At 38.8% G+C, this 21,482-nt stretch overlaps 1 protein-coding gene across 4 annotated transcripts; it reads right to left on the bottom strand.

The window, feature by feature from the left end:
* Positions 1 to 20: 20 nt before the first annotated feature.
* On the bottom strand, positions 21 to 21,253 carry YTHDC1 (YTH domain containing 1). Of its 4 annotated transcripts, XM_027676987.1 has the most exons (18): positions 21,134 to 21,253; positions 17,131 to 17,232; positions 16,182 to 16,510; positions 15,695 to 16,049; positions 14,326 to 14,415; positions 13,770 to 13,823; positions 13,076 to 13,170; positions 11,131 to 11,239; positions 10,913 to 11,030; positions 9,725 to 9,809; positions 7,664 to 7,830; positions 5,112 to 5,194; positions 3,650 to 3,686; positions 3,518 to 3,557; positions 3,352 to 3,414; positions 1,662 to 1,796; positions 822 to 1,029; positions 21 to 427 (listed from the first exon to the last, which is right to left on the bottom strand). In XM_027676987.1, exons 1-18 carry the CDS (start codon positions 21,159 to 21,161, stop codon positions 378 to 380), a joined length of 2,148 nt encoding a protein of 715 aa, XP_027532788.1. In that variant the 5' UTR covers positions 21,162 to 21,253; the 3' UTR covers positions 21 to 377. The 4 variants fall into 4 exon arrangements, with proteins under 4 accessions (XP_027532788.1, XP_027532789.1, XP_027532791.1 ...); XM_027676988.1 differs by having other exon boundaries at positions 21 to 1,029; XM_027676990.1 differs by lacking the exon at positions 13,770 to 13,823.
* Between the last annotated feature and the right edge of the window lie 229 nt (positions 21,254 to 21,482).

Genomic DNA, 21,482 nt, shown 5'->3' with positions numbered 1-21,482 from the left:
GAAAATAAAGAAACCTGATGTGACGTTTTAAACATTTCAATAGTTACCAATTTATTTTTATAAAAAAAATGGTAGCAATGTAGAATACAGCAATATTTTCTGGTTCCACACACGCAGGTTGTGAACATTCCAAGCAATGTGTACATTTTGGAAGGAGACTAGACAAGAGAATTGACCAAAATGTTACTGAACATGGGAAGATTTTTAAAAAAGGATAAAAATTAGATATCAATAGTGTCTTCTTAATATTGCTTTCATTACTGAAGACTGAAGAAAACACTTGACTTTACAGATAGGGTTAAAAAATAGGGCGAGGGAAAGAAAAAAAAAAGGCTGCTACAACACTGCCATACAGTCAAAAAAAAAAATTTCAAACTTCAATATTTGCATACTTGATAGCAGCATTCTCCCATCGAACCATATGAAACTACAGGAAAACATCAAAGCAAAAAAAAAAAAAAAAAAAAGGCAGTTATCCATCAGTATTCAAAAACCTAGAATGAAGTCACTAAGTAGATGAACACTTAATGAGAATTAATTAATCAATATCTACATTCTTAGCTGTTTCCAACTCTGTTCCAATAGAAACGTGAAGTTGAGTGTCAGCTTTGCGTATTTTATTTTTGGCCTATTTGAGTTTTTTCCAGTTCATAATTCATTGCATGCTTGGAATAGAGAGGGTCATTATAAATCCTTCTACACAACGAACTTTAAGTAGACAGCTGAAAATAAAATTTACTACTTGTAAACACACAAAAAAATACAAGCTTTTTTTGTTTCAAGTGAGCACTGGTTCCAGATAGATTATCTTCGGTATCTACCTCTTTCACCTCTGTCTCTGTCCCGGTCACAAATCCTCTCTCTCTCCCTTTCCCGATCACGGCCTCTGTCGCGTTCTCTGTCTCTTCTATTGTCTCTAGGACGGTCCCGTTCCCGCTCCCGGTCCCTCTCCCGTGGCCTGCTTCTTCGACCACTGACAACTGCTTGTGTGCGGCGAAGAAAGTCATCTACTCTCATGTCATAGTCATGCTGTGATGAAAGAAAATAAACAGAGCTGTCCTTTCTCATATTAAAATTCCCCCCCCCTTATTCATAGGGCTGGCTGTACCTCTGCAGAAAGCCCAGTGTTTAAAAAAACCTCAAACAAATCCAAAGTGTCCAGCATCCATGTGCAGAAGCTGGGGTTCAAATGCCAGATATCAGCAAGAGACCTGAAAGCTAAGCAGCCTTCTAAGCCAACTGACAGAAATTTAACCATCTGCCCTGTTTTCTAATGTGCCTGTAAAAAATAGTAGAACACAAACTTCTGCTGATAAAGTAATTTGTTGTGCATGAGCACAGGCAATGTGACAGGTGTGCCCTTATTCAAAGCAGGCTTCAGCATGAAAACATTCAGAGTTGGACAGCTGGAAGCCAATTTAAAACACTCCTCAGTTTAAGAGTTTGAAAATTTTGTGCTTCCACCTCACCTGGGAGAGAAAGGGTTTTCAAATTTGCTGGAAGTGTCAATCTAAATAACCAATCTTTCTAGGGAACAGTACTACAGGTCATAAAAATGCAGTTTATCACAGTCAACAAAGCTCAGGTTAGGCTATAACTGGACTTCAGATTCCTACTCTGGCCTGCAGACTTGCATCCCCCTCTGTCCTGTGGACACTCACCACTCGTTTGTCTCTGTATCTCGCTTCATGTGGTACAGGATGATGTCCTGAGTATGGAGGGTGAGCTTGAGGTGGAGGTGCATGGTGCTGATAGTAAGGGTGGTGTGGTGGTTGTTCCATACCTGGATATGGTGGCTACAAGAAAGTTATAGGAAGTTTGTTGAGTGTTTCAAAGCAAAGGAATGCACACAAGGCTGAACGCTTGTAATTAAAAACACAGGTTACTTTCAGATGGAAAACACAGCAACTAAATATATCTGATCACAGCCTCCTAACTGAATGGTAGACTACTTTCCACTAAGTTGGCATGCTTTACTACCTCTCTACCACTGCTTTTAAAAGTTTGGTCAACACACTCCCCAAAACCAAACATGCCCTCCCTTCATATCTGCCCCAACATGATACTGTACATAAAACTTCTGCTACTTAAATGTGGTGGGTTTGGTTTTTTAAACCTATGCATATGGAATATGAATTCTGTCCAAACCAGCCAGCTCTTACAGAACGAGTCTTTTCAGTGTCACTCCTTATGAATACGTTTCTATTTTAACTGAAAAAACCCTAACTTTGCAAGACAAGTTATTTGACAAATGGCAGATTTTTTTTTTTTTTTAATAAGACATATTTTGGCTGATTTCTTCCACTTCTTCAATCAGCAAGGCCTTCCTTTCCCATATTACCAAACCATCATTGCTTAAACTTTCGTTACAAAGAAAGTAAATGGAAGTGCTGGATTTTAGGATGACTACTTGGACAGCATGCAAAATAGGGAAATGGGGAATGAAAAAAAAAAAAAAAAAAGAGTTTCTGGAGGTTTAGCTGTGTTTGAAAAAACATTTTTCTTCCCATCTGACATGGGAAGAACCTCATTCACTTCCTTCAGTTATAACAAACCATGGCTGTGTTTCAGCTGAGAAAAATCAGAGGCTATAGGAGCATCTCTAGATCTGGCACTGCTTTTTGCTCATTGCCGGTATACACAAGACCCAAAATACTTATTATAGTTATGCAAAATCAGGCCAGACTTAATCTATGTAATCAAAATGACTTGCTAGAATGACTACTCTTCCTGACACACTATCAGTTAATTTCTATCTGCAGAGATGTAGATATGTGCACTCAGGTATCTGCTCATCTGACTGGGAAAAGATTGCATTTCAGTGGAGGCTGTATACGGGTAGACTTATTTTAATTATGTTGCGCAGTTCACTTTGCTACGTTCCTGCATGCTTCACTGCCATAGCCAAAAGCAAGCCACTGCACAGCGCTAGAGCACATCAGCTCATTCCATCAGCCTCTTTAGCAAGTCCACCTGTTTGATGCATTTGCTGTTTGAGAGAAAGCCAATTACTATGAACATTTAGCAGAATACAAAATGTTATTACACCCTCTTGTGTAGGCTAAAGGAGGGTTCTACCATTTCCTCAGAGCTTTCAGTTTCAGTTTCAAACCAAAGCAGAGTCCAGCTACCTTACTGTTTACTAGAATGCCCGACTACTGCTGAGAGCTAAGTGAATTTCAAAATACTTGATATTAATATTTTCCCCTAAAATGTTTACACAGTTACAGCAAAGATACATTTTAGGAAAAGGGGAGAGTTCAATGCACACTGAATATGCCAGGCTCCTCTAGAGGGAAACAAAACCAGCCATATTCTAGGGAGAAAAATCAAATTCAACAGGACACAAACCATTCCTTGCCACGGTGGTGGTGGTCCCATGTTGTGGAATTCCCTCACGTAATCGTTGTAGGACTAAAATGAAAGACAGTAACATTAAAATTTGTGATAAGTGTTCTTTGTTAGTGTAGAAAGCTGAATATAAAAGTTCCCCAAAAATCTGCATGCACCAACTTACCCCATTTAAAAACACATCTCGTCGAACTCCTGAAAATCGTCTGTTGGGAATAAAAATTTATAGAACTAAATCCAATTTATCCATATAAACAAGTTAACAGGGCATAAAATGAGTAACATGAACACACCTTACCTGTCTACTTCGGGATATCTGGGATCCTTTATATACCCTGTTCAAACATCAAGCAGTATTAATTCAATTTACCATCTCAAGTTTACACTCTTAAAAATATACTCAATAGAAACTATCCTTTTATTTTGTGCCAGCTATGAAATTGTGTCTACCTGCTATTACCCTCACTTTTAAACTAACTCTCAAAAACTTTGAACTTCTTATAGACAGTGAAGACAAATAGTATAATGTAAAACAAAAAAGCGGCACAGATAAACCCACAGGAATTTGCATATAGTACAAACAAATATGCAAGGGGGTAACTGTGCAAATAAAGACTTGAAATTTAGTCAAATGAATTGGGAATGCCCATGAATTTGACGAGTACTGTCTCTCAGCAGTTAGCATGTAGCTGTTACTATTTACTAATTGTGTATTCAGTAGAAAATGTTCTTGTGGGCAACTCTTAAAGCTGATTTCTTAATAAGTTTTGGGTACAATGCTACACAGAAAATTAAAAACAACCTAAGAAGCATCTGGAAAAGCCCCACAGGGAAAAGAATTCTTACAGCTTTGGTAAATCCGAGGAATTAAACTTTAAAGAGCTCAGTAAAATGGTGCAAAACACCAGGCATGCTTGTGCTAATAAAATAATGCTTCTGAGCTTTGTTATTTTAAAATATTTTTCCTTTAAACAATGGTCTTAGAAAGAGCAGCAGCAACACTTTTTGGCATCAAAGAACACAGGCTTGACAGACAAAGGCAGGTCCTTATGAGATTCAGAAATCTACCACTGAAATAGTAGAATACACTTTTCTAACAGCCATGAAGCACGATTTGGTAGACTAAAAGTAACAATTTCTTAACAGCTGCTTTCTGAAGAGAAAAAAAAAACCACTGCACTATGACCAGTGCTGTTGCTGCACTGCCATTGCAAACGTTTCTCCCTGGACAACAACACAATTCCTTTCTCAAACTCATCATTAGATCCTCTTGTAAAATGCAGGGAAGTTTCCCCCTCACCTCCTCATGTCAAGCTTGTAAAAAAACCTCTCTCTGAAAACGAAACTGAACATCTACTGTCATCTCTGAACAGGGGCTGCTAGTCATCTCAGCTGACTTTCCCAGCTGGAAGTTTCTGATAAACATTTTCATTTGATGATTAGCACCTTGACAAGTAGGTCAGACCAATTCTTGTGCCCACATTAACAAAGCATTTGAGAGGATCATTCACAACAGTGTACACAATTCTGAGGCTCTTAAAAAGGGCTCAGCATAGGTTAATTCAGCTCTCTCTCAAACCAGTGAAACAGTATCACTGACTTGTGCTAGAGATGGGTTAAATCAGCAAGCAGCACTTGGGACAAGTCACATTTTTATATCCCAGTCGTATCAATATTTTACTTTTGAATGAATGAGGACATGCTAAAAGAGAAAACATTTGTGAACTGGTGCACACAAATCTTCAGAGTAAGATATTAACCTGGTCTTTGGTGAAACTCAGGGGGATAGTCAATCCTTGGTTTCTTTCTGCTGTTATGAATATCATAATCTTCTGGTCGACGCCTACACAAATTAGATATCAAAGATTAAACAAGGTTGCTTGAAGCATTCATCACAGCATAGTTTGAGCTACCCAGGATCTCAATTTAATAATTCTGAATTCCATTTGCTTCAAAATATTCTACAGCTTTAAATCTGAACTGATATAATCAGGAACAGCTCAATTACATACCTTCTAATGTTACTTTCTGTCTACAGGAATTTTGGTAGTTAAGGAAGGAACTCTACCCAACTACACCTTCATATCAAACAAAAGGTAACTTTTGTCTAAACCAAACTCAAACTTAGGCATTAACATTACACTTTTCACATTTTGAAACAACCTATCAGATAACAAAAGAGTTCACAGAACATTGCAGTCAGAGGGCGTGGAGACTGCTGCATTTGATAGCTATGGGGTAAAGAATTCTATAAAAGGTCTATTTCCATAACATTTATAAACAAAACTCTGCATGCTGTGTGAAATTGCTTCTTTCACTGTAACTTTCCTAATTGGGTAGGCCAGTTATATTATTTCTAATAGTTTCTGTTCTAAGCAATTTACTAGGAATGGATTGGTGCATTTTACAGAGTTTAGGAGTGCTTAAGCTTCCTGATAACTAAAATAATTAGGGCTCCTTTCTATACAAAGCTCTTTGACAGGAGAGATGTTAAGAACTTTGCTCTTCCTTATAAACTTACATTCCAGTTGCTGTTATGTTTAATAAAGAACTGAAAAAGGGCTGCTAATTTTTTTCCATCAAGATACATAAACATTAATGGGAGACTCCAATTGTAACATAACAGTGTTTCTAAACACAAAGCAGCTAAAAATCCATTCCTTCCCCCACCCCACCCCAGCAATATAATTTCTTATGACAAGACATTAACACTTTCTTAAATCACTTAATTACTGTGCAACTTGCTGGCTGAGTAACAAGCTCATATAGCTTTTAGTTATAAATAGCATAATTTCTTCCCCCCTCCCCCACTTCCCGACTTCAGTCTTTAAAACCCACCATACCCAGTTACTAAGCTTTTTAAAATGGAAGCAGATTCTTTACTATAAGCAATAAGCCCAAAAACCAAAGCAGTTGCATCTACAGCAAATTCAGATCAAAGAAAATAAAAGCTGGTGTAAAGAATAAACATACCGCTTTCTTGTAGTTTTGAGAGTGCATTTACGACCGGTATAAAATATGATAGAAACAGTTCATATAGTAGTCCAACTACTGACTTTAAGCTGTAAGCCACATACATAAATGGAGGCCCTGGCAGGCTTGAGAAGGTGTGGTGGTGTTATATGTATAGTTTGCAGTCCATTGCAAAACCTTCACTTGTATATACTTTATTGCACTGGAAACCTCTTAGCTTAACTCCAAAAGCCATCTCGGTGTTCAGTCCTTTAAAGCCAAAAATAGGGGGGTGCTGCCAGGTTTCCTCCTACCTACTCGTTACAGTGTCCTTTTTTTTTTTAAGCTCAAGGAAATGGGGACTCTTGTTGGGGCTCTGTACCTACCACAGGACGTTTCCACAAAAAGGAAACTTAACCAAAGGTTTCAGCCCAAACCATACATCAGTCTGTATGCAAAGTGGCTACCACGGGGAAAAGGTGTTTGGCAGAAGGGCTAATATCAGTTCTTTGCCAAGACTTCTCCAATTCTGTAACAAGTTATACCCCCTTTTTTCTGGAAAATGATGTTAAGTTCATATAGCAGTGATCAATAACCATGTCGATCCTCTAAAAATATTTTAAGTCCACAGGTACTGCCAGCATCTGGAAAGGTTGTAAATACAGACACAGCAACAGCCATTCTTTTTGGTTTGTTGCCGGGTCTCCAAGGGCCACTTGATCCCTTTTGGGAAGAACCTACTGTTTTCAGAAGCTCAGCAAGATGTGTGAATTCAGTGGTTACATGTTAGAGAATATTTGGCAATGGGGTTAACACATCACGGTGACACAATTTGAAACAGTCCCAATAATGCTCCTCTTGAATATCAAAATAACTTAAATATTTTATCCTCAAAATGAGGCGGCATCTTCTGCAAAATTCTAAGTGATCCTTATAAAAGTCCCATATTTGATAAGGCTTATCCAGAGACACACCTGAAAGAAAAGGCTTTTACAAGATATTAACACATTTTTGGCATATAAATATTTCCTCCTCTCCATCTAGCCTGCTCATAATCAAGCCGAGCTTACCTACAGCTAGCATTACATGTTGCATTAGCTCAATAAATGATCTAGTCTAAACTAGAGACAGCACTTTAAGAGCTTTTTTCTGCAAAAGCAAAGATCCCCATTTTCCTCTTGAAAAATTGACAGACCCGGGAACCATGTGAAATCCTCAATGAAGCCACAAACTTGTCCATGCAGCTTGATTTGAGGATTTTCTCTCTTCTTTATCGCAGGGAAAGCTTTGACGAATCACATTCCTCCATCACGTTATTCTGATACATGTGCCTATTATCAGTCCAAAGAACGTTTCTAACCTTCCCACGTCCCGAACGGGGTCTCGACGGGATGGGCGTCCTCTTGATCGGGGTTGTGAGTGCATTCTTCTCTTGTGCCTCATTTTATGAATGACTTGATACAAGTCAATACTTTCATCGGGAGGGAAGAGAAGACAAAGTTGGGTTCCACATTCCGGCTCAATTTCCTAGAATTAGTTAGAAGTTCAGTAGTGGTTTATAAACTGAAGAAATGAAACTCTCCCCAAATACACTGACAACATACACTTAAAAAAAAAAAAAAGACACTTTGAAGAGATTTCAGTATCTCTAGAGACAGAGCAAAATTCACTTACATTACCTTTCACTCTTTAGCCACTACTTAGAATTTTCATAAATTAGTCCAACACTTGGGGGCAACCATATCTTCCCATGAGACATACAGGCCACATCACTGTTTTGCTACAAAAATCAGAGGACTGCTTTTCATCACAAAGAAAATGATCACCTATTACAGAAAGAAAAGTGACAGACGTAGGAAAAAAATCCACCCCAGCTTCACATATAAAGCCGTGGCCTGATGAAGTTGACTATTACCACTCAAAATGAGTTCTTTGTATGGTAGACAGGTCCATGAAAATACCAACTCAATGTTTGACATCAGTTAAAACAAGCAATTTATGTGTTCAGGATTATTAGGAAAGGAACACAAAACAAGAAAATCATTATACCACACTGGAAGTTCATGTTCCACCCACACCTTTAATATTGGGTGCAGTTCTGACCCCTGCATCTCAAAAAACAGGGGGACAGTAGAAATGGAAAAGCTTCAGAGCAGGGTACCAAGAATAACTGAATGAGCGTAACAATTCCTACATGCAATGACTGAGCAGGTCGTGTCTCTTCAGCCTGGATTAAAAGAGAAATACGTGGTGTATGGGGAACAAGGCGAATAAAATGGGACCGTCGGACACAAGTTATTTGGAGGAGAGAAGGAGAGAGATCATCTTGCTGACTCTCTCTTCCAGTACAAGAACTTGGGGCTATCAAATGAAGTTAGCAGGAGCCAGGTGCGAAACAATCCAAAAAAGTGCTTCTTCAACCTGGTGACTAGCAGGCCTGCATAAAGCCTTCCCAAATGATGTTGTAAAGGCAGAATTTCAATGTACACATCCTCAGAAGAGAGATCCATTCAGAGTTACATAAATGTAAATGGATAAATGACAACCATTCAGGAAATAAGCAGAGCTGAAATCAGGGAGAGCAAGCATCAGACAATGCTTGCCCAGAACCTAACAGTATAGTGATCTTATGAAAAAAGATGAAATCCATGTCCAGATTGTAACTGTACTGTGAAGTGGACAAAACATAAAAAAAATATATTTCCTTGACCATTTAAAAGAAACAAAGTTAACTGAAATCCTTTTTTTTTTTTTTTTAAATTCACATTAAACTAAAACCAAGACCAATACTACTGTTTTACTTCTGCTACACGACAAAGCAAACGTATGTATGGGCAAAACAATGCAGTACGAAACTGACATTTTCCTTTAAATGGGGGGATTATACAACTCCTATCTTGTTGTAAGAAAGCAGAACCCATTATTTTACCCAAGGCCTGGTTACTTGATGACAGCAGCTACATACCCACACTCTGATACGTCTGACAAGACAAAGAGCCACCTCCACTTAAAATTTGCTTAGCACGTACTTTTTAATGGCAATCTACCTCCTAAGCAATAGTTCATATAAAAAAAAATTCCAATGCAGAACACAGCTGGAAACACCAGAACTTGTTCTTAAAAACTGATGCTATATGGTTTGCACACCGTACAATGCAAGGCACATTACATTTCAAATCCAAAATATTACATAGTTTTGAAGCAAACACTGTTAATCACAAAGATGACAACAGAACTGGCACCATATTGTTTTCTTTTTCCTTCTTCCACAACAGCATTAGAAAGAAGCAGAGTGCCTTTGCTACAGCACTTTACTGCAAGTAACAACTGAACTAAAACACTCCTAATCTTCTGCACATACAAAGCTGAAAGCAAGCACTAGAAGATACGGGTTATAGAAAAAAAGTAATAATTAACAAACCTGTCCATCGCGTCCAATCTTTACTGGCTTATGTTCATTCCAAGGATTGGTCAGGTGAGCAGACTTAGTGAACGGCAATTCCCGCCTAAATATGCAAGTGGCACCATTTATATTTTTGCCTCTGTTTTTCATTACGGAAAGATTTAAAAATGCATACAGCAGGATATTACATACAAAACAACATTGTTATCCTTTGCACTGTCAGGGCTCTGAATGTATTCTTATGTAGTATGTATTGGTAACTGGAGATTTCACTTTGACTTCTTCCAATATTAATTAATACAGCCCATACTACGTCAGATCATCTTTTCAAAGAAAATTTTTTTGGTCTTTGTGCACTATCGAGATTGTGCTTGTTTATTATCTCATCATCTGAATACACTGACCAGTGTCTACGTGATGTGGTAGCTCATGGTACCTACTGAAAAAAGTCTCTGAGCACGTGACATAACTATGAAGTGAGAACTGCTTTGAGCTGGAAGTGGGAGTCAATAGCTTCCAGAGGACCTTTCCAACCTAGATTTTTCTCTAATTCGAAGTCTCATTTTTCCTGTGTTTAGTCTTTCAAGCACCCTAAAGTGCTTGTACAACCATGCTACTATATATCTCACAGGACTACTATAACTTTTTTCCTTAAGAGAGTTTTAAAACCTTTTCTGTGAAAACATACTCAGTTACATCAATGAACATAATGCTCACAACCTACAGATTATACAAAATACCTGTACTATTTGTTATTTTACAACAGTAGCATTTTCTTTGTTCAGTCAGATAAAGACAGATTTGTCCTTAAAGGATTTTTTCCCTTTATATTCCCTTATATGCCTGTTCAAGTGAGCAGCTATTTTACTCAAACACTTAGAATACACTTTTCTGGTTTCAGTGCAAAAGATCAGTGAAGGAATGCAATCAAGTGTTAAAAAATTGTTTACATTAGAAAAAAAATATTCTTTCCATAATGCATTGTCTACATTAAAAAAACCCCACGTACTTTCCATTGCACGTGCCAGGTACAGACCTGAGTCCCAAGGAGAGTAACATGGAGGCATGGTTTTGGGGAGATTGGAGGACACATCTCTGGTTGAATCGAGTTTCAGAAGGATGCGGTCAGCACTTGAGTGAGTAACATGCAGAAGTAGTATTATAATGCCTTGTTACTGACAGCAACATAAATGAACAATGATTTACCTGCAAATCCAGTCAATTTTAAAGACACCTCCCAACATTTTTGCATTCATTCCTGCAGGCAGGACCCAGTGTATAGGTGATCCTCCGTGATGGGACTCTGAAGACAATCTTGCAAACCCTAAAGGATTTCATATGAATTGTAACAAAGATACAACAGAAAATCTGTGGCACATAAAACTCACTTTCACTTACCTTGATAATAGATTACTTTCCCTTACCTTGGAATTTGCCACTCTCTCTTACAGAAAATATCAAAATAACACTCCTTGCTGATCTAAATGCAGCATTAAGCTTCTTTTCATTCACTGGAAGCGTTGACCATACTCCCTAAAACAGAACAACACCCGCCCCACCACCAAAACATCAGAGTTCATCTCAAATGATTAAGCTAACAGAAATTTTAGTGCAGATGAGGAAAACAAGACCAAAATAGTGTACTGGGATAGAAGATAATGGAAAGAGAAATGAATTGCTAAATTCATGTCCTTCAAGAAATATTTTTAGCCTGTCTTGTGCTAAAACTTTTAGAACACTGGCTTTTCAATGTTTTTTGAACTTTTTTTGAAAGATGCTTTGAGACCACCTGTAATTACAATGAAACATTATAATGATGGACAGATACCTCAAAAATACTAAAGGCAAAAGTTTTCATGTATGTTTTAAGTGATGTTGGGAGTTCATGTATTATATAACACACAAATTATGAAAAACCATAAACATATATACTTAAAGGTGGGCAGATAGACTTCAGTACAGTATTGCAGATTTATTGAGGGCAGTCTGCAGACTTTAGAACTGTTTCAGTGAAAGGCCAGCAACACGAAAGATACTAGAGTAACACTTTAAACTGACAATACAACTCAAACCACTTGGTTCAGCCTTCCACATCTACAACTATTAGCTACTACCGCTTCCACCAGCCATTATGTAGCCATGCACGATAAAACCCAAGTTGTTTTAAGGTACCAGCTGAGTTGAGATACAGAATATCAGTTTACTGAATTACTCCTCAGTCCATTCTCTGTGCAAACAAACTTGAGCCTCAGAATAGGATCTAAGATCTACCAAAGAAGATGTTCCTCCCCTTACTGTTTTTAGTGAAGGTGTGTATACAAGTCCTGCTCTGAGCTCAGATCAATGTTTGTTTGACTGGCAATTCATTAGTCACCAGATAACTATTTGGCTTTTTTACTAGCTTTCAGTCAGATTACATGGCTTTAGGCTGCTTCTAAAGCCCCGCTGTGAACTAGAACAACTTATTATATTGGCACCACAAAAGCAAGTTTCACAAAAACGGAGTGGCATAGCACTGATGCTTATACACAAAAAAAAAAAACCATCCCCTCCAAGAACTTTAGGAACAAGGATACTACTGCAGCTCTGAGCATGGATGAGGCACAAAAAGGATATACCCCTTTACAGAGCTAAAGCAAAAACCGCTTACAATGATGTTCACTGCAAAGATCAGACATAAAGATGGGGGCAGGGGTACAAGCCAAATCTGTCCAGGAATTTTGAGATTTGTTTAATCATCTTAATGCCATCCTATTTTAGAAAACCTTCATTAATAGAATAGCCTGCTCTGTGTATATTGTGTAACAGCAAATAAGATATTTTCTCTATAAGTTGTTCCATGCCAATACAAAACCACCAGAGTGGCCTAATGCAACAGACACTTAGTGCAATTCCTCAACAGCTGAAGTCCAGTGCTCTGGAATTCCTCCCAAAGAATTCACACGAGCACTGCCAGGCATACATTTTCACAGTAAGGCTTCAGATCCCTGAGTCAACTGAGAAAAATTACTTTCACAGCATTAGACAAAAGACAAAACAACCTTCTGAACTTCCTCACAGTACAGTGATACAAAGAGAGGTGCTGATGAAGGGGAGAAAATACCATCCCAGCATTCCCGATGGAGGTTGGCTTAAGACCTTATCAAAGACACCCCGAGGCCCCTTTTTAACTCTACTCTTACCAAGATAAATGACTGAGTCTAGAAACTTTTCTAGGTTACAGTGGAAGCAGAAGAAACCAGGGTTAAGCAGCTTTTATCTCTGCACCTACTGAGATCTGATGCAGAAAAGAACCCATTGCTCTACATGCTCTTCTATCCTAAGATAGCTATCTTTGAAAACAAAGTTTTTGAAGAAAATTCAACATACCTTTGCTTTAGCAAGCGATACATTTTCATGGTTATTACTTTTGATGAGAAAGAATCTTGCATCTTGGAGAATGTATTTAAGTTTACTTGTTTGGTCTGAAAAAAACAGAGTATCAAATAAGCTGATGTGTAAATACTTAGTTACCAAGCATGTTGCTTGGAGTGTAGATAGCTGTTTGCATCCTTCAAAATACACAGTATCCCTCCCAATTCCTACCTATATATTATCACAGCCACCCAACTTGAAGTCTAAGCTGTAGAGCACAAAATGCCAGGGGAAACGAAAACAAAAATAAAACTTAGATATCCAAGTAAGGAAAAAAATAAAATCAGCATGATTCAGTGATGTTCCGATATACAGGACTTATTTCCTTGCTTAAGAGTCTTTGAATAAATACTGGGTAACACATACAACAAGCACAAGTTGTCCAATAGAGAATGCTGAAATGTTCCTCTTTTCAAATTTAAGCACTCTCTTTTCTAATTTGCTGCCTCTGCAAGGAGCAAAGTGACTGAACTTTTTGCATATCACTCTCGACACATGCAAAAGTAGCTCAAGGTTCGCTTATCATGCTCAGAACAATTACATGCTCAAATTGATTTATATCGGAACATCACTACTTACAGGTAATTCAATCAACAGAGACAATGGCTTGCTATGGGGCATGCATTAAAAATTCAAATTTAAATGATACCTTTTTGGACAGCACGAACGGAAGATGATAATTTCTCATGCTTCTTTTCTGAACCTGTGTTTAGCCAAAGTACATTTGTTCAGATTGAGCCTTAATAGAGATAATATACAATTTCTACAGCCTTGTTACATACAATTTTCATTCATGACAAATTATGCTTTCTGGCGCGCACCCACACACACAAAAAATACTATTCAATGTGCACGAGTGTTTTGTTTTGGTTTTTTTTTGGTTTTGTTTTTGGGTTGTTTGATTTGGGATTGGTTTTTAAAATAGTATTTGAACAATTTCCTACTCAGAAAACTAGTCACTGAATCATCATCTTCCAAGTTTAAAAAAAAAAAGTGAAAATTCCACTTAAGCAACAGAATAGCATTAAAGTAACAAGAAAGCCTACTCCCCCTGAAAGGTATCCACACACAACATGCCAGAAGTCAATACCAAATTATACAAAGCTACATACCCCATAAATCTCTACAGCCAGTTACATTTATTTTAGATTACACCTTAAGATTTGATGCAAGTCACGATGACAAGCAATAAAAGGAAAGAATACCTGCGTAGGATTCTGATGCAGAACTTCCACTTCTGTCAAAAACAATGGGAGAGATACCTCTAGCTCTCTTCCTCTCCTTCTTTTTCTCATCTAAAAAGAAAGCATAACAAATAAAAGCAATATTTTAAACACCAACTGTCAGGCAAAATTGAGATTAAGAAGTACTGAGACAGGAAAACAACATCAGTAAAAGTGAAGTTAGCATTTGGCTTGCACATTAAAATTGTGGTTGTTGTTGCAAAACTACCATGCACGAAAGAAGCAAATGCTAATTACTCAAGCTTTTCATTCACAAAAGGAAGATGCCCGCCACAAAACTAGTAATTCTATGCAATGTTTTGAGACAGAATTTATCTTCCCAGTGTTTTAGTAAGGGTGGGTTAGCTCTTCTCTACAGCCTTCACCCAAATGTGCAACATCAAGCACAAACTGCGTTGCAATAGTGATATGAGCTCATTTGCTCAGAGCTCAACAAAATGGCAAGAGATAGGAAAACAAAACACTGTGGCACACAGGCAATTATTTCCACTCTAAAAATGTGTTATGTTATACCACAGGGCTTTTTAGAACAGTTATTACAGCTTCACTTTTCTTTAGGTTACACCTTGCTGTTCTCTAATTCCAAACAGCAGAGCTGAGCTAAAAAAGGCAGCATGTTAAGGAGGATGACCACCTATGGAGACTTCAGACAAGGAAGATACACAATAGGAATCTTAACAGGATTGCAAGTTGCTTTCCTAGAAAAAACAAACAACGAACAGCCAAACCCAAAAGTATTTACGTCATTAGCACTTCATATCTGTAAGTTAGGACCAGTCATAATACAAAACTGTGAAGCATTTGTTTCTAGTTTCTGCTTAAAACATTTAACTCCTTCTAAATTTGCCCTAATAGCTAATATTTTCAACTTAGGTTTACATTTTCTAAGCTAAAGGCAGGCACTATTTAAGATTGAATTATACTTCCCTGGGGAGATAGCGCTTTTATTACACCAGTCTGCCTGGTCACACATCTAGATGAATACTGAACAGCTTAACAACAACTTAAAATGAATTGTGTGGGAGGCTAAGCCACTAGGTACTCAAGAAAACACTAATTTTAATGTTTCAAAGCATTGAACAGCAAGGTCAAATCATTCAGGAACACTATGAATCCTCCATATGGTAATCCAGATATTCAAAAGTTTGGGTGTAAGAAAATACCACTTTCTAGTGCACTTTTTCCTTGCCTATGGTATTTCATAATTAACATCTTACTGACTTGTGCTACGACAGCTTACTTTTAACATGGTCAGGAAGTGGTTATTTTTAAAAGCAGCCAAACTTTCAATGGCAAGGTATTTCAGACTAGCATGCATGTTGCTGCCTACCTGATGCATCTGAACCAGACCCAGATCTGACTGACCCATCTGTGAAAGAGGCAGATTCAGAATCAGAATCGCTGGCTTCACTCCGTGTGTCATAGTCATTTCCTTCCTTCTGATCTCTCTCATCCTGTTCATACTCTTCTTCATCTTCCTCCCCATCTTCTTCCACTTCTTCATCTTCCTCCCCTTCATCATCTTCCTCCTCTTCCATTCCTTCCTCCTCATTCTCACTGTTGCCTTGCTCAGAGGAACCACTACTGCCAGTCTCGTGATCTGAACAATATTCCTCAGAGTTCACCTCTTCTTTAGAAGAATGGCTAGATCTGCTTGGTCTTCTATCCACATCATGCCTGATTCTCTGATGTTTAAAGAAAAAGTGAATCAGCAGTCATATAACATTGTCAGGATGCACACACAGTCCTAAGAGAACGTGCCTTATAAAAGTCTCACAAAACTGCTTCATTTATAAGGCAGCAAGAATATTTAATACCTCTGAACCATCCGGTGTAGAAGACTTTGCCCTTCTGTCAATATCCCTCTTCCTCATGCAGGTTTTTTCTGGTTGTCCTTTATAAGGTTCCCTGGAACTGCTTGTCATGCGCATCTTTCGATCAGCATCTGGGCGCTTGTTTCTATCAGACCTCTGATACTCCTCATTCTTGTATTCTGATACTGGTTTTCCTTTGGTACTCACTATTCTCTTGTTATTGCTAACTGATGAACTAGGAGGCTTTGGCATCATCTGCCTCGATGAATGCACAGAAGGTTTTTGCCTCTTGCTTTCAGCATTTTCCATCCTGTCAGTTTTTCTTTTTGATCCTTAAATAGAAAGAAATATCAAGTTCAATGTTATTTCCTGTATCAAAACAAAAACTGTACAGAGGCTCCTACTTCCTCTGTTTAGCTAATTCCCCTGCTGCAGTCACAGGAAGCATCTCCCAGTTGTAGGCTTTGAGCAACACTCAAAACTGCTTCTCGTGAACAGCTCATGTTCCAAAACATGTATTTTTCTTTATAAGAGCAATCCTTTAGGCTTTGGTAGGTGTTTTCTAAATTTTATATATGAGAATTCTAAATTAAATGCTTATGGAATTGGCCTAAAGCCAAAGCAACAACAAGCTGGAACCAGATTTTGAGACCCCCTTGTTCCACTTCCATCTCACTTCATCAAACCAAAAAAGACAGTCCTTTTCTAACAGCAAATGAATTCAAAACAAGCCAGACTCAGCAATTGCTTTTGAGACAAAAGGAAACAGAGTTGACAGTTTGTTTGGAAGGTCAGATGAAAACTCATGTCCGTGGAAATAAAGACGTTTAAAAAACTCTCACTCCTTGAATCAGGTTATAAAATCTGCTACTCCAAAGATTTTAACTATAGTGAGACAGACATTTTTTACCATTTACATTCCTGCAGGACATTCACTACCCAAGTCACCTACCCTTTTTCTCACTTTTATCTTGCTCACTATCAGGGTTATACAACTCATCATCTTGGTCAGGAGCATCAGTCAAAATGTCATCCAGAACATTCAGTTCACCATCTGAAAATACACAAAAAAAGGTCAAAAACAACTATAAAAAGTCTGGACATGTAAACTACAGAACGAGTATTTAGAAACCCAGACATTTCCTTTAGGGTTACAGATCTGCCACAAAGCAAAAATTAACGTCTTCTTGATTTATTTCCACAACTTCAGCTGGAAAGAGCAAACAAAGCAAATAAAAGAATTAAAATACATCACAGGATGCATTTAGACCTCTGAATAAGATCCAAGTTGGCTCCTCATGTCACACAAGCTTTGCAGGAAAGCTGACCTACAAATGAAAGCTTAACATAAAGTCCTGCACAAAATTTGAGAAAAAGGGAGACTGGGAGATAGTCTGAGTGCCACTAGTAAAGAGGAGGGACCCTTATCTCTTCAAAATCCTGAAACCTGCACCTTAAATTATTTCCCTTCCTGACCTACTATTTTTGTTGTCATTGCTGTGTTAGGAGGGTGGGGTTCGTGGTTCACTTACAAATAGAAAAAAACGCAACAGGGTAACTTAACAACAGGAATATAAGCTAGGTCACCCCACCAAAGAAGGGGAAAGCCCTACTTATTTGCTGCATCATTAAGTCTTGAGCTGTTCTGAAAAAAAACTCCCACAACTAATTCACCTTGATCAAAAGGGCAAATGTTTAAGAAAATCCATGCTAAAAGCAGTAAATGACTACACTTGGTCACACAACTTTTAAAATCTGTCACTGCTTCCAACTGATTCACTTTGCCTGAAACCAAAGGTGATTCTAGCAGAAGGACTCACCAGCTTTAAGGTAGCAGATCTATGTTTCAAGCACTTTAAAAAACAGAAGTGAACAAAGCCTAAGCACATGAAGGGAAAAATAATAAAAAAGGTATTAATTTTGGAATCTCCTGTTTCTTCTCCTAAACTCCAAAATTCTTAGTTCTTTTCACTTTATGATGGATTCTATTTTCTGTGCTCATGAAAAAGAAAGCAAATTCCAAGGATTCAGCTAGTTGACAGTATCTGTAGAACACGCAGGTAAGGACTCCTATACTGGATGAAACTGGGGCAATGCAGAAGTCCTCCATAGTCTGGCAACTTGTCTATCACAAATCTTGTGCCAAGACACAAAAGAAGTTTTACAGCTTGATATTAAAAAAAATACACAATCCACATAATTAAAAGTTAGTATTATAATTGTCTCTCTACCATATACTATCAAATCTAAAGTCAGCATGTGTGCTAACTTTCCAGCTGGCACTACTCCACATTTGCAGTGGTAGGGGAATGCGAAGTGATCCCTGAGCAGCCCAACTGGTGTAGCTAATGCAAAGGAAGCTGTGCAGAGAGAGGTGATCAAACCTTTCCTGGCAATTTATAGATGGCTGGCATTCAAATGCAACACAAACTTGCATCGTAATTCTCTTGGGAACAGCCCTTTATGTTTGTAGATACCTATATATCCACAGCAAATATTCTCGCTGTTACTGATAAATATATGAGAGTCAGATTCATGGGTGTGCAACTGCTAAACACAGGCTGCAATTTCCTGGCTTGCATTCTGCTTCCCCACAGAAGACTTGGCAAGTCCAGAGCACAAGATTTTTTTACTGGATACTAATGAAAAAGAAGTGCACTAGGATTAAAATACTAAACATATCATCCATCTCAGATCACACATATTGAACGTCAGGTTTATTTCCCTCTTGGTGAGACAGCAGCATACTTGAGTAAACGACATTTAACCCACCTACTGCAGTAGCATTCAGAGGTGGTAAAAGACTCCTGTATCAGTTCATTCAGAAACAAATCAGAAGGAAAATTTAACAGAAAATGCAAGTCTGGCACACACTCTCTGATAAATCCCTTCCACGTTTGATGGGCCTCATTTGTAGCTGGAACCTTAAGCAAAGAGCAGGATAAGTTTCCCCCATCCCCTTCTGTAGATATATTGACCTGTTTAATTTAAAAACACATTTCTAGGTTTATTTAGCAGCCTGGTTCTTGTCTCTCACTTGCATCGGACATACTGTTCAAGTGACTTCCACAAAATGATTCCTCTCACTGAACTGCCACTGCTAGTGTTCAACCTGATGAGCTAAATTATCTCAGAGAAGTATCAGGAAAAATACAGAAGGAGAAAAACGGCAGAGGACAGATTTTTTTACAGTTCATCACCACTGAAGGGAATTGAGTCCTTTTCATTACAGATACTCCCAACAGGGCTCTCCTGCAACTTATCCTTTATTTGGATCCCTCCATGAACAAATGTAACTCACCCAAAACAGCAGTAAAGTAACCTGGGAGGCCATTTCTTCTCTACTGGCCGCTAGTGTTAGATCTATTCACCAGAAGGTCCAAGCAAAAATCTGATTTGGCACACAGAGAAGATAAGACCAGATGATTTCAAACTAAACAGGTCTGCAAACTTTATTTCTACTTTTTTAAAGCAGTGAAATAGCATTTCTCTTCCAAAAGGAGCACTAAGAGCCGAAATTTCAGCTGCAAACAAACGTGCATCAACACCTGCTATTCAGTAAAAAAAATTCTCTTCATAGGACAAATAATTAAAAGCAAATTAAAGCACAAAACAAAAATATCTCATCTGCTACTCATGACTTGACTACTATCAGTGACTAAAAAATACTAACAAAAAAAATATTCAAGCCCAAGTGGATAAATAATTATATGAACAGAAATTTATAGATGACAACAGCAAACATTTCAAATTCACTGCTCATCCACGGTGGCAGATCAGATCTGTTTCAACACAACCTGACTGTATCCTAATTTACCAAATTTACAATAATACTGCATTAAGGATCAAGCACCAGCAATAACTTTATTTATCAGTTCTAACACAATCTATAGGGAATGTTCCATGTGATATAGTTTCACAATAAATATTGGAGACAGCAAACCTTCACCACTCTGACAAAACCCTTTTATGGACACATGTCCTGCAAAAAGCTTTACATGAAACCTATTCCCCATAGAAATGCAAACCAACTCAAAGCAAACCACAACACCATAGTGATACTTTATCTTTTTTATAACTCTGCCACTATCTGCACTAACGACCAAATGGCAATCCTCTATGTCTAAACTTTGGTTTTGCTTGTTAAATGGACTATTTTGTGAGGTGTGACTGATAAAATCTCTCAGATAACACGCGGATCACTTCAGCTTCCCTGTATAGCGGCAGTCGGTTATAAGAGCTGTGATTATACTATTCCAGAGCAATTATTCCAGATTAATTAAATAATCCAGATTATTATTCCAGAGTAATGACTCTGGAAACGTCAGATTCCTCTAAGGCAAATATATTTATCCACAGTGCTCAGAAAGCAGAGCTGACTGCAAAAAGCCAAATCACAATTCTGACAATTGCCAAAATAATTATTTCAACGCCAGCTTCTGTTTAGTAAAGTAACTACATCCGTCCACAGAAAATCCTGCAAAAAGCAGGCAAACAAAGAAAAGGCCTAGCGATCCAAGCAGAAATAAATAATAATAATAAAAAATAAAAATAGCGGATACTTTCTGCGAGAAGATATCAAGGAGTAAGTCGCTGCCGATAACGTAAAACTTAGGGCCCACGAACTTATCCCCGCTCTCGCTGCTCGAGTCACCTTGCCCCGAACCCGCTGCCGCCGGGACGCCCCGTTAGCCGGGGCCCCGCCACCCCCAGCACCCCAGCGCAGCACAGGAAGCGCTCCCCTGTGAAAATCGCCCTTGAAGGCTCACTCCCGACCCCGTCGCCCCTCCGGGAGGAGACGGATGTCTCCCGGCGTGAAGGCCCAGCGCCAGCACCCCAGCTGGCCCCGGGGAAGAGAGAAGGCTCGGACGGGGGAGGGAACCCCCCCCCCTCTTGCCCGAGCCTTCCCTCCTCCCCGGGGCCTAGCGATTGCCCCCACTCCTACCGCCTCATACCTTTCTCCTCCCGGCTATCCGTCGCCATCCCGCCGCCGCGGCGAGCTCCTAAGATGGAGGCTCCCTCTTCCTGCACGTAGCGCTTCCCTCTTCCCACAGGGCGCCGCTTTGTTTACGCTCCGCGCGTCACAGCGGAGGGGCGGGCGCTGAGGGCGTGCCCGCCATTTTAGTCCCTGGCGTTGTTTTTTTTTTCCCTGACTGGGGGAAAAAGAGGTGTAGGGAAGGGGTTTCTGCCCTCTCAAAAAAAAAAAAAAAACAGAAAAAAAAAATTCTCGTCCCTGTACAGCTATGTGTAGTGTGCACAGAATGGCTCAGGCTGGAAGGGACCACAGTGGGTCACCTGTTACAA

Source organism: Neopelma chrysocephalum, unplaced genomic scaffold, assembly GCF_003984885.1.
Source record: "Neopelma chrysocephalum unplaced genomic scaffold, ASM398488v2 Primary Assembly neopelma1_42b, whole genome shotgun sequence".
Classification (NCBI taxonomy): Eukaryota; Metazoa; Chordata; class Aves; order Passeriformes; family Pipridae; genus Neopelma; species Neopelma chrysocephalum.
This window is presented reverse-complemented; position numbering and strand designations above follow the sequence as displayed.

What these genes read in the sequence shown, in the direction of transcription:
- YTHDC1 (XM_027676987.1), bottom strand. Translation starts at nt 21,161, where the DNA reads ATGGCGACGGATAGCCGGGAGGAGAAAG. An exon ending in CGTTCGTGCTGTCCAAAAAG is followed by an intron (nt 13,171 to 13,769) that starts GTATCATTTAAA and finishes TGTTTTTTTCAG; the next exon opens with ACCAAACAAGTAAACTTAAA. An exon ending in TGAGTTTCACCAAAGACCAG is followed by an intron (nt 3,687 to 5,111) that starts GTTAATATCTTA and finishes ATGTTTGAACAG; the next exon opens with GGTATATAAAGGATCCCAGA.